The sequence below is a fragment of the Archocentrus centrarchus genome, chromosome 3, assembly GCF_007364275.1.
Source record: "Archocentrus centrarchus isolate MPI-CPG fArcCen1 chromosome 3, fArcCen1, whole genome shotgun sequence".
Taxonomy (NCBI): Eukaryota; Metazoa; Chordata; class Actinopteri; order Cichliformes; family Cichlidae; genus Archocentrus; species Archocentrus centrarchus.
In genome coordinates, this window is record NC_044348.1 from 23130393 (window position 1) to 23144535 (window position 14143).

Below are 14143 nucleotides of genomic sequence, written 5' to 3' on the forward strand. Positions count from 1 at the left end.
CGGCTGGTTTTATATCACATATGGATTTATTCTCAAAGTATTTAATCCGATTTTTGGTTTGAAATGAACACGTGTAATTTTTTGTGATTTTAATGTGTCCTGTACTGAAAAAAAAGAAAAGTGCCAGAAACAAATCTGACTGATTGTAATTCAGCCGTTTATACCTTCATTGTTTGTACATAGAAAAAGGTACTCTGTGTACTTTCACTAACTTTGCCTCATAAATGTTCCTCATAAAACTTTGTTTAAATTTGTAGTTCTGGTTTTATTTAACTGTTTTGGTTCTATGTTGTGTAATAGTAATGTTGAGAAGCAGAGATTATCTGTCTGCTAAAACAGAAACTATTCTTATACAGACAGGAAATCTTTACTCTTTCTAGGCTTGTTATAAAACAGCATTTGTTTCATATTTAAAAATTAGGCCCAACCCTTCGAGCCCCCTTTCCCCCTTTCCAATTTTGTCAATTTAACAGTTTCTGAATCTGAGTTCTTCTGTCTCATGACTGGGAATACACCAAACAGCTGTTTCGGGAAAAACAGGAAATCCTGTCATCTAACTAACGCCAGGCTAGCTAAAATATTTCCGAGTCGCTCCGATGCCTGTGCCAGATGTGGTCACTCACCAGGAGATCATTTACACATGTTCAGGTCATGTCCTAAACTATCAGCCTTTTGGTCGGATATTTTCATTACACTTAGTCGGGCATTGGGAATTACTTTAGATTTGGATCCCTCTCTAGCATAGGCGTAGGAACCGTGGGGGGGGGACGGGGGGGACGTGTCCCCCCAATATTGAAGACAGGCGCATTTGTCCCACCCAAAAATTACACCACGGAGAAAAATTTTTTAATTCGCGTGCTTTTGCGCCTTGAGGCGACAGTTTGTTGTGATTTGGCGCTATATAAATAAAATTGAATTGAATTGAATTGAATTGAACTTTTATTTTGAAGGCGCAACATAGCGTCATGCCACTGCGCTCCCCCCGCCCCCCTCTAAACAGCTCGAGTGTTTGGGAGCCGGAGACAGCGGCAGGAGTCAGACACTCTTTGAATAAGGTAAAACGGTCTTTCGGGAATGTTACCATGAATATGGCTTTCAAATGAGAGGCGGAAAAATCATTTTGGCTCTTCTGCTTAGCCAATGTTTTTAACCTTTTGTTTGGCTAAATGCAGAGCTGTAAAGAGGCACGCAGCTTGTCTATTAAATGTGTGAGGTATCACTTTTATTTCTTTCTTTTGGCTATTATTATTTTATTGATATTTATTTTGATTATTAGATTAGAGTTTCACACTGAATAGGCATATTTTAATAGCTGTTTTTTTAACTTAAGGCTGATATTAAAAAGTGAATAATCTGTTCATTACATTATCTGTAAGGATTCTTTCATGTCTGAACTTTGTTTAATTAAAGAACCAGTTCTGTTGCCAGTCAACCTACATAAATGCATTTTTGACCATTATTAAATGTTTTCGACCAATAAAACATATCAAACTTTGCACTTCTGTGCGTTACTAAATTATTTTTCTGCTACTGAGATAGTTAGCTTGCTAGTATATGAAGGAGTGTGAGAGCCACACTGAGAAAAAAAAAATCATTTTATGCATTTTGAGAATAAAGTCAAAATCGTCACCCCCTCTGTACTGTACGAAGGTGCAGCCATCCTTGAATCTAACCTTTGCCAGTTTGTGTGGTTTTTCCTTCTGAGCAGATGCAGCTTTCCGCACTCTCTCTTTAACGTCCTCATACTTATCACTACATCATGTTTATGTACTGAAAGAGAAATAATTTCCTTGTTACTAAAACCGATTCTAAAGTATAGTTTCACTAACTCATAACACAAGACATTCTGGAGGGTATAACAGACGTGTCATGGCAGTTGTTTCACTTAAAACAACTTTAATCTGCACGTTTCGACTTTTTTCTCAAAATTTTAAATTTATTCTCAAAATGCACAATTTCTTTCTCAATGTGGCTCTAATACTCCTTTGTACTAGTACCAGTGCGGCCAGCTGTTAAAGTAAGCCTGGAATGACATGGTCATTATGCCTCATAAAAGACTCAAGCCATTTTGTTTGGTGGTTTGTCCACGTCTTATGATTATAAAACATATATATATGTAAATTATACATGCAATAATATAGGTGTACACAACACTATTTTTCCAAGAAACATTTGAAAAAGAAGAAAGTAAAAGATCAAATGGCATTTTTTATGCTTTGCTCCGAGTATTTACGGATCTGTCAGGTTTCCCATATGTGTCCCCCCCAATAATAAACTCCTTCTACGCCCTTGCTCTCTAGCTATTTTTCGGAGTTTCCTTCGGCCCCCCGATCCCACCTTCAAAGCAGCGCGTAGTGGCCTTTTGCACCCTACTGGCCAGGCGTGCAATTCTTCTAAAATGGAAATGCCCCCCCCCCCCCCCCCCCCCCCCCCCCCACCCACACACACTGGTGGCTTCGTGAGATACTGAATTGCATTAAGCTAGAGAAGCTGCGTGCACTCAGGACAGGCTCTCTAAAGACATTTAACCAAACATGGCTGCATGTTCTCAGGCACATAGGGGAGTACAATATAATTCCAGACTAGTTGGAGGAGGTGAATGGGCGAGATTACTCTGTAGAGCCGAGTATTCCTTTCACGTTAACTAGTAGTGACTTCATGGATTTCTTTACAAATAAAATTTTAGACATTTGAGAAAAAATTATTCATAACCATCTCAAAGATTATTCTTCATGTTCGGCTGCTTTCAGCACTGCTGGTATTTGTTTTGACTCTTTTGCTCCAGTTGATCTTTCAGAGTTAACTTCAATAGTTACTTCCTCCAAACCAGCAACATGTTTGTTAGATCCCATTCCTACTAGACTGTTCAAAGAAGTCTTTCCAATTACTGATGCTTCAATCTTAAAAATGATCAATCAGTCTTTATTAGTTGGCTATGTACCACAGACCTTCAAGGTGGCTGTAATTAAACCTCTGCTTAAAAAGCCATCACTTGACCCAGCTGTCTTAGCTAATTATAGGCCAATCTCCAACCTTCCTTTTCTCTCAAAGATTCTTGAAAGAGTAGTTGTAAAACAGCTAACTGATCATCTGCAGAGGAACGGTTTATTTGAAGAGTTTCAGTCAGGTTTCAGAATTCATCACAGTACAGAAACAGCATTAGTGAAGGTTACAAATGATCTTCTTAGAGCCTCTGACAGTGGACTCATCTCTGTTCTTGTCCTGTTGGACCTCAGTGCAGCTTTTGATACTGTTGACCATAACATTTTATTATAGAGATTAGAGCTTGCTATAGGTATTAAAGGTACTGCACTGCAGTGGTTTGAATCATATTTATCTCATAGACTCCAATTTGTTCATGTAAATGGGGAGTCTTCTTCACACACTAAGGTTAATTATGGAGTTCCACAGGGTTCTGTGCTAGGACCAATTTTATTTACACTATACATGCTTCCCTTAGGCAGTATTATTAGAAAGCACTGCATCAATTTTCATTGTTATGCAGATGATACTCAGCTTTACCTATCAATGAAGCCAGATGACACACATCAATTAATTAAACTGCAGGAATGTCTTAAAGACATTAAGGCCTGGATGACCTCTAATTTCCTGCTTCTAAATTCAGATAAAACTGAAATTCTTGTACTCGGCCCCACAAATCTTAGAAACATGGTGTCTAACCAGATACTTACTCTGGATGGCATTACTTTGGCCTCCAGTAACACTGTGAGAAATCTTGGAGTCATTTTTGACCAGGATATGTCCTTCAATGCACATATTAAACAAATATGTAGGACCGCTTTTTGCATTTGCGCAATATTTCTAAAATTAGAAACATCCTTTCTCAGAGTGATGCTGAAAAGCTCATTCATGCATTTATTACTTCTAGGCTGGATTATTGTAATTCATTATTATCAGGCTGTCCTAAAAGCTCCCTGAAAAGCCTTCAGCTGATCCAAAATGCTGCAGCTAGAGTACTGACAGGGACTAGAAAGAGAGAGCAGATTTCTCCCATATTGGCTTCTCTTCATTGGCTCCCTGTTAAATCTAGAATAGAATTTAAAATTCTTCTCCTCACATACAAGGTCTTGAATAATCAGGCACCATCTTATCTCAAAGACCTCATAGTACCATATCACCCCAATAGAGCACTTCGCTCTCAGACTGATGGCTTACTTGTGGTTCCTAGGATACTTAAGAGTAGAATGGGAGGCAGAGCCTTCAGCTTTCAGGCCCCTCTTCTGTGGAACCAGCTCCCAGCTTGGATTCGGGAGACAGACACCCTCTCTATTTTTAAGATTAGGCTTAAAACTTTCCTTTATGATAAAGCTTATAGTTAGGGCTGGATCAGGTGACCCTGAACCATCCCTTAGTTATGCTGCTATAGGCCTAGTCTGCTGGGGGGTTCACATAATGCACTGTTTCTCATTCACCTTATTTACTTTGTTTATACTCCACTCTGCATTTAATCATTAATTGATATTAATCTCTTGCTCTCTTCCACAGCATGTCTTTCTCTCCCCTCAGCCCAACCGGTCGCGGCAGATGACTGCCCCTCCCTGAGCCTGGTTCTGCTGGAGGTTTCTTCCTGTTAAAAGGGAGTTTTTCCTTTCCACTGTCGCCAAGTGCTTGCTCATAGGGGGTCGTTTTGACTGTTGGGTTTTCTCTGTATTATTGTAGGGTCTTTACCCACAATACAAAGCGCCTTGAGGCGACAGTTTGTTGTGATTTGGCGCTATATAAATAAAATTGAATTGAATTGAATTGAATTGAATTGAATTGAATTATCTCTATTTATATTGTCTATGTAATGTTTATTTATTTGAGATCGATCTATCTAACCTGGGTTATCCTTCGTATTTTATTTTATTTTGATTTTAACTTATTTATTTACTTTAACCCCCCCCCCCTCTTTTTTTAAATTGTATGTATGTGCACTTATGTGCACATACAAATACATATGTACGTATGTGTGTGCGTTCCACATACACACACACATACATATGTGTGGAATGCAGGAGGGATGTGTAGAACATTCTTGCGTTGTTTCTTATATTAATATGTTCCATAGGTTTCATTCATGTTTAATAATTCTCCTCACAATATAGGGGTATAGGGGGTGGGGGGTAACTAGTGCCTTATTTGCTTGTTTTTTTCAGTCTACCTGCATATGGCTACGATGACTAGTTGCCAAATGTTGTTTATCTGTTCAATGTTGTTTATCTGTTCACTGTTCTTTGTCTTTTTGGTGTCTTTTTTCCTTTCCCTCTTTATCTATTTTCGTAACTTTGCTATATTGGAAAACTTTAATAAAGAAATTGAGAAAAAAATCCTGCCTGTCTTTCTTTCCCTCTCTTAAACTGTTTCGTCACCATCCATTTCATCCAGTCCCACTGTAACATACACGAACAGTTTATCCCTCCCCTCTGCTGCTTTGGCTGGAGTGAAGAAAAGTTTGACTCTTTTTAAGGAGTCGATCATTTCTGACTCTCTAATTGTTAAAGCGACCCACAGTCGATTCAGCAAATCTCACAGAGTGAAATGTGTTTCTAATTAGGTGATAAAGATTTTTGTTGGCTCGAGGATATATGGCTCCTTGCCTATATGTGCACCTTTTTACAGAACTTAATATCATTGTGCTTGCTTAGAATAATTGAATAATATATATTTTTTTAATTCTACCTGATCATTCACTTCATAAGACTGACCAGCGTCTAAACACCTTAATGAATAACTCAAAGCAAGTTATCTCAGATAAAAACCCATCAGCAACGCAGAGATGAGTAAACACTTAGCAAGAAAAAAACCCCAAAAAAGCCTTGGTGTCCAAAATGATCTGATCGTCCAGAGATCACCCATCAGCCGCTACAGATGTGAACCTGATTTGGGAGAGGAGCTTCAACACTGAACTACAGCTTCGACTACACAACTGCACAAGGTCTGCTTGTTTTTGCTCTTGTTTCCTAACTTTGTAAAAAGTTTCTTTAATAGACAGTCACTTCAATATATGGTACAGCATTAGCTTAAACGTTTGTCGGTACAAAGTAAACGGAATTTGTTAAACGTGTTGGAGTTGCTTAGTTTACTTACAGACTTGGAGCTGCCAGGCTGTATTGGTGGTCTATTGCTAGTAGTTATTGCAGAGTCCATGGTATTTCACCATCATCTGTAGCTTGGATCACTGACCTTTAGGGCTTTTCAACGAGAGTAAACGTGCTCCTGGAGTTTTTATGCCCTAACATAAAACTAATATCGACTGCTGTAGTGGACTGTTAAGGTTAAAAATGCAAAATATTGGGCTTGCATTCAACTATAAGAAGAAATCCCATGAGCCACTGGCATGTTGCCAGAACTTCATGGGAAATGTAGTTTACTTTGTGATCATTGCAAGATAAATTAATTCAGGAGAGAAATGCAGCTTTGCCTATTAAAAATTGTTATATTAAACAAATCCCAGTGGTGGCCCCGTCTGTGTAAAACACTAAATAAATTTAGTGTGTGTTTCTTTTTTGTGTTAGATACAGTTTTGTTCACTGCAATCTAATTCTAGATCTGTTTATTCTATTATTCTTCTAATGAACGATAATGAAACCCAGATTTGATAAAAGCATTTGATAAGAATTGATTGAGAATAAACATGTGAACCAGACCTTATTTGACTCTTATAGGCACACGATCAGTCTATTTGTGTCCACTGTGTGTTGTTAGATGTCTGCTGAGCTCCTCTCTGTGAGTCAACAATGTGGGAATAATGGAAATCTTCAAGGCACCACAGTGGGAGGTGCAAAACCTATACACCGCTTCTTGAAAGGGCAACCCAAAATTCTTGGCGTGAGACATGGACATAAATACACACACTCACACTTATGTGTAAATGATTGGTTATGATTTTGGTTCATTTCAGTAAGTTCACACATTTGAGAAAAACTTGGAGTCACAAATGATGCTAATGTTGTCACAGAGAATAAAACATTGCTGACAAGGTTGTGATATAAGTTGTTTATATTTTCTCCTAGACCATTGTGTTGATCTTGGGTGCATCCTTTTTTATTTTCTCCATTGTGATCACGGCAGACTCCCACTTGGCATACACACGGACAGTCATCCCTCCTGGCTTCCTGATGGGATCGCTGGTTCGTAGTTCAACAAAAGAATTATGATCGTGACTTATGAAGTCGGACATCACTCAATTACTTTTCTAGTACAACAACAAGTATTAAATAATCAAAATTCATATCTAACTTTAGACTGTATGCTTGCTTGCACAAATATCTGATCGGCTATATAATAAAACCGCATTTCTCCCTGTTTTCTCATAGGTAATTATATGTGGGATTATGTATGTTTTGACAGAACACAACCCCACCAAGAAAACAGTAAGTTCGACTGAAATGAAGCAATATTATAATAAAACTAGATATTTAAGGAACAAGAGAGCTCTGCACACAAAACTGTTTTAGCCTAATAGAAATACTTGAGACAATAACTCATGCTGATATGTTTTCCCCCAATAAAGAGTTAAAAATTCCCACTTAAGAGTTCTTAAAATGACATCTATTAGGATTTCACATTTTGTTAGGATAAACATAGATTTATGGTTTCGTTTGCAGGGCTGTCCGGATTATCAATATTACCTACAGGACTCTATGCAGTCCTATGAATAAAAATTACACCCTTGTGGCTTCCATAGGAATTAAGAGGGTAGCCAAGTGCTGCTAATCAAATATAGCTGATTAACTGATCATCAGCAAGTGTGACCACCTCTGTAAAAGCAGATGTTTTGTAGTTTGTGTTAACACAATGCCACCTGAATTGAACTGAACTGAAGCAACGTTGTAAAAAACCAGCAGGCCAAAATTCCTCCACAACAATGTGAGACGCTGGTAAACTCATATAGAGAACAGTTATTTAAAATGACTGCTGCTAACGGTGGCTCTAAAAGCTACTGAATCACAGGGTGTACTCAGTTTTTCACAGAACTGCATAAACTCCTGTGAAAACTTTGTTTTTCACATGACTGTATATCACCTCCATCTTTCTCTGTTGGCGTCCACAGGTAACTATCTCGTTATCGCTGAGCATTGTTTCCATACTGGTAACATGTTGGGCTTTGCTGCAAATCCTGCCTGAGATGGAACAGCACCACTACGAAGCAACGTTTTTTTATGATTATGAAAACTATACAGAGTCTGAAGAAGAATGGTCGGCAAATCATAAGGTAATTCTTGTGTAATTATATTCCTATTTTCTTGCAGATGGTGCCATCCATTAAAAACATTGATCTTCAGAACCAGTGTCTTCATGGTCAACCTAATAATTATTGATAAAAAGGCTTATAACTTAGAAAGTATGATTCTGTGTATTGTGTGGTGTGTTTTGTCAACATATAGAAAGTACTGTATAAAGATTTAAAATATGTCACGTTTGACCTCTGACCTCTTCTTCAGGGTCAACAGAGTAATCTGATAGTAATGCTATAGAATTGTTTAAAAACTGTTTCTTACTGCCATTGTTTATATTGACAACATACAGGCATATAGTGAATGTTATATGGGGATTTAAATATTACATAACTTTTGGCCTTTGACCTCTTTTACAAACTTTCATTAGGCCAGACTTTCATCAAATGTCTTTTTCCCTTTAAAAATATGCATTAAATTCTACTATCTTTGTTTGTATTGGCAACATAAAGGAAATGATGCTGGTATATGGGGATTCTAAATATCACATTATAGTTTGTATTGAAATATCATGTCACGTTTGACCTCTGATGTCACTTTTACATTTCACACCTGTCTTTCTTTTCAAGTGGACCCCAAAATGCCTAGTTAGTTAGAAATATACTATAGAATAATATTATATAATAAGCTCAAGTTATTCATGTCCAGTTATTTACAAATCAATACCCATTATCCATTACCTATTACATGATGTTTGTGCAATCAAAGTAAACTTCTGCCATGCTGCCCTTATCTGATTTTTGCTGCCCTACAAACTTCCTAAAGTATGTTTAAATAGACCAAAGAAAACAAAATAAATTTATAAAAATACAGTACTACTCCCTTAAAAGTAAACACCGCCCAGAGAGTGCACTGCCTTGGCCAAGGTTTGCATTCCTTGTGTGTTTCTTGTTCATTATGTACTATTATACAATTTACATTCGGCTTCCAGCACAAGGTAATTCATTCCTACTTAGCCTTATGTCTTTATTAATTTGTGCAATTATTAATGGAGACCCAAAGTGTTCAGTTTTGTCCACTGCTGTTGCACTTTGCCCTCTTTATTCTGATTGACTGACTTTGTGATGAAACAATACATTTGTGTAAAATTGTTAAATAAATTGGAATAAGAATATGAAGTGAAACAAAGAATCAAAAAGGAAAAAAACAGTATTAAAAATCTATTAAATTGTTTACCGATTTTTTTGGCTTACATTATGTATTTTGAGTGGCATTTTTAATGTTATTTGCTATTTAACAGTGTTTCTTTATTTAATGTCAACCTTTTTTCCAGCACATGGGATTGGCTTTGGAAGCAGTCTTTGTGTTCTACACTTTGGTTGGAGCTGTTATTTTAATTGTGATGTCAGCTTTGGCTGGGGCCGCCCTGCGTTCCACAAAAACTCAAGTAAGAGGACACATCGCAGTCTGTGCTTAGTGTTGTGAATGTCCAACTAGAAGGTTATTTAACAATATTTTCTAAGCTTAAACAAAGTTGCAACATTAAGTCAAGTTAGGTTAAAGCATTTTTCTCCTCTCTTTAGGCCGTTGTAATGATGACTACTGCATCGACTGAAACACCAACTGAATAAGAAGTACAAGAGGTCTGCCTGTACTACAAAAAATTGAGAGAAGAAATATGAAGCATACAAAGACACAGAATCATCTCTCTGTGAACACAAGATATTAGACACTAAATAATAATCACTTCTCATTAGCATGTTGTTGTCATTGTTTATGATGCAATGCAGTAATATGTATGTATACAATATAATCTCATGCAGTCATACTATTTTCTCCATAATGCAAGAACTACACTTACCTGTCAGCAGAAGAGTGACACCTCACTTTCCTTACAGCACAAGTGATTAATTGCTACTCACACTGTAGTTTTCCAGTCCATGACCTGTTTATGTATTATGTTTGCACTGTATCCGAGTGATGGAGGAAACAAAACTTGCTCCATGTTGTTTTAAATTCATCGAAACAACCAAAATAGTCAAGGGCAGTGTTAAAGTGAGGTGAAATTGCTAATGCTCTTTTTTTTTTTTTTTTTTACAAGAAACAGTAACCAGAATTCAAAACCCTATACTAAAGCAAAATGATGGAGCGATGGGGCGATGGAGCAATACTAACATAAGCATGATCAATAAGAAACCAGTGTATATCAAAAGGTAATGGATCATAGTCCATGTCATGATGACCTCTGTAAGATAAAATGTTGATATTTTAATGAATAAACCAAATTTTATGAAAAGCATTTTTAGTAACCAGTCCAGTTTATCTTAATGTATCAGACACTCATTTATTTCAGTTTAAATGGGTCACCTTCTCAGTTGAGTTTCAGACCTTCTCAGTTGATTTCTGATGGTTCGTCTTATTAAAAATTATTTATATTTATTAATATATTTAATCACTACATATGTTACACGCAGTTGTTACATACCCACCATCCATCCATTCGCCTCTGCTCATCCTGGTCAGGGTCGCGAGGGGGCTGGATTCTATCCTAGCTGTCATAGGGCGAGAGGCAGGGTACACCCTGAACAGGTCGCCAGCCTGTCGCAGGGCCAAGAGAGACAAACGACCTTTCACACTCACATTCACACCTATGGGCAATTTAGAGTAGCCAATTAACCTAACCTCAGTATGCGCATGTCTTTGGACTGTGGGAAGAAACCGGAGTTGTTACATACCTTTTTCATAATTCCCTAAGTTTGTTTGTGTGTGATGTGCGCTGATATGTGCTTGGCTATGTGCGTACAAGCTAGTATCATATGCACAAACAGATACACAAACTATCACTAAAATGCACACATGACCATAGCTGAGCTTACAATCATTGAAAAGAGAAATGGTGATAGAAGTGATAGATGTTGAAGTAATTAGCATGTTAAAAAGGAAGGAACAGAGAGGACAGGAGAAGGTCAGAAAGGAGATAGAAAGGATGTCTGCAAGAAGGAAAGGATGTCTACACACACACAAGTTTCTAAGGTATTGTTAGATTTTTCATGAAACTGATGTCTTAATGCAATTTAAATGTAGTATTACCTTGTATTAATAAATTAATCCAATCCACTTTAAAACACAACAAAGTTGAACAAAGTGTTTTCTAGATAAATGACAGCAATACAATACAACACAAAAAATAAACACATAAAAAATAATAATAATTTAAAAGGATTAACCACAAAAGGAATACTAAAAATATAAAATCAGTTCCCAAAATGACTCAAACTAACTAGAGACTAGCATTTTGAAATGCCTTAGAGAAAAGGTGTGTTTTTAAGCGAGATTTAAAGACCTCTAGTGTTAGGGCCATCCTAACATAGAGGGACAACTCATTCCATAGTTTGGGCGCCACCACAGCAAATGCAGTCTCGACTTGGGGACAGCAAGAAGTAGCCGGTCAGCCGACCTTAGGGACCTTTGCAAAATGTATATGTGTAAGAGGTCTGCTTGGTATGTGAGAGCCAGGCCACTCAAAACTTTAAAATCAAACAATAAAATTTTTAAAATTAATTCTAAAATAGACAGGCAACCAGTGTAGAGAAGCAAGAACAGGGGTGATGTTCTCACATTTATGTGTCCCTATTAGTAGATGAGCAGCAGCATTCTGGACCATTTGTAAGCGCGACAGTGAAGCCTGGTCAGTACCTACATAAAGTGCATTGCAATAATCAAGGCGGGTGGTCACAAATGCATGCAAAACCCTCTCTAAATCTCGAAAAGATATAAAAGACTTAATTTTGGAAAGCTGTCTCAGCGGAAAAAAGCCATTTCTCACCACTGTGTTTATCTGCTTGTCCATTTTAAAAGCTTGTCCATTTTTACCCCAATATTGGTCACAACTGTTTTGACACAGGATGTAAGCGGACCCAGGTCAGATGGTGGAACACCTGGGGCACTTGCCCCAATTATAATGACCTCTGTTTTCTTTTCATTACAATCCAAGAAGTTCAGAGCCAGCCTAGCTTTGATATCTTTAAGACATTCTAACAAAGGTCTAAAGAAGTTAAGGTCTTTGCGTTTCAGTGGTAAGTAGATCTGTCAATCATCTGCATAAAAATTAAATGACACATAATGTTTTCTGATAATGGAGCCAAGGGGAAGTAAATAAATACTAAAAAGAAGGGGCCCAAGGATGGAACCTTGGGGAACACCACATGGCAGGGCAGCAGATGATGAACAAAATTTACCGACAACGACTGAAAAATTTCTGTCAGTCAAATATGACATGAACCACTCCAGGGCAGTATCTGTAATACCAACATAATGTTTTAGGCACAAGATTAAAATATTATGAGCTACTATGTCAAAAGCAACTGTTAGATCTAAAAGCACGAGTATGACGGCGTCTCCTGAGTCAGCAGTTATCAAAATATCATTAAAAACTCTCAGGAGTACAGATTCTGTACTACGAAATGCTTTAAAACCTGACTGAAATGTTTCAAAAATAGTGTTAGTATTTAAGAAAAGTATTTAAAATTGCAACTGTGAGGCCACTACTTTTTCCAAAATTTTTGACACAGCGGGAAGCTTTGAAATCAGTCTAAAATTGGACAACAAGGAAGCCAGGTCTTTTCAGTAAAGGCTGTACCACTGCATGTTTAAAAGATACAGGTACTTCACCCATGGTCAGACTGCTATTTATAACCCTTTGAATTTAAGGTCCAATAGTGTCCCAAACCTCTTTGAAAAACTGAGGGGTGAGAATATCACTAGGAGAGCCTGATTTAATTTGTGTAGCAATTTTCCCCAGATAAGATAGAGACACAGGTTCAAAATGGCTAAAAACTGCAGGTGGAGTGGGGACAATGGAAGGCTCATAGGAAGGGAGTGAAATACATGTTTTGTCAAACTCTTGTCAATGAAAAAGTTTAAAACAGTTTCACACTTTTCATCCGAAGCTTCCAAGCAGCTAGATTGTGGAGGGTTAATAACAGAGTTTAAACCTTTAACAATACTAGGGCCCATATTCAGGCCCAAAAGAATTTACCAAAAAAATCCAGGCTTAATAAAGGGTTAAAATACTAAGTAAGACACAGGGCTTGTGACTGTTGTTATTGACTACACTTGATGTTAAAATTAATTACACGTGTTTTATCACAAATGTCTCACTTTAGTTCACTTTGCAGTTTGGCCCATTTTACCTGAACACTGCTCATCGTGCAGCTTGCGTCTCAAAAGCTGTAGGACCTGAGTAATCAGGTCAACACAAAAACATTAAAAAGAGTCCTTATTAATCATAAGAGCACAGTTAAATGTCATACATGGTTTTTTTTTTCCCTGTAAATTCATGCCCGCATCTCTAGATATTCAGGAACTCAAAGAGTAAATTCAAAGGATGGTTGTAGCAGTGTTTCATTACTTTCCCTTATGAAAAGTAACTCAGGGCATGTGGACCTGATTTTATTTAGGAACAACCTGTGGTGTAACAGGTTCAGTGTAATAAAACCATAAATGGTTTATTCTTAATGACTTTAATGAATTTTTTCAGGACACTTCCCCAACATATATAGCTGCATTATTACCAAATAAAAACACAGTCATGTTAATTTTGAAACATTTATGATGTAAGTGATGAAACAGTTTTTTTATTCAAACAGGTGGAAACTTGCTAGGAACTTAAAGCATCTTGCCCTGTTTTTTTTGTTGTTTTTTTTTTCTATCTGAGTTCATACAAAGTGTTACATCCTTAATGTCCCTCACAGAAAAAAAAAGTTTGGAATAAGCAATACAGAACATGCACAGAACCTCATAGCTGCCCTTGACTCATGTTTCACAGCACCACTGGCACAAACACTCTGACACCCAGCAAACTGTCCTCTCTCACAGGGAACACTTTGTGAGATGTAAAACTAATCCATATATCAACAAGAAAGAGAGGGTGAGAGAAAAACATAAGACTAGTGGATGGAATG

The 14143-nt window shown here is 37.3% G+C and overlaps 1 protein-coding gene across 2 annotated transcripts; it reads left to right on the forward strand.

Moving 5' to 3' along the window:
• Window positions 1-5868: 5868 nt before the first annotated feature.
• Window positions 5869-10472, forward strand: LOC115778125 (uncharacterized). Of its 2 annotated transcripts, none has more exons than XM_030726166.1 (7): window positions 5869-5938; window positions 6709-6870; window positions 7017-7133; window positions 7320-7376; window positions 8057-8218; window positions 9514-9627; window positions 9764-10472. In XM_030726166.1, the coding sequence occupies exons 2-7, from the start codon at window positions 6709-6711 to the stop codon at window positions 9809-9811; spliced, it is 660 nt and encodes a 219-aa protein (XP_030582026.1). In that variant the 5' UTR covers window positions 5869-5938; the 3' UTR covers window positions 9812-10472. The 2 variants fall into 2 exon arrangements, with proteins under 2 accessions (XP_030582026.1, XP_030582027.1); XM_030726167.1 differs by having other exon boundaries at window positions 6709-6831.
• Window positions 10473-14143: the final 3671 nt, after the last annotated feature.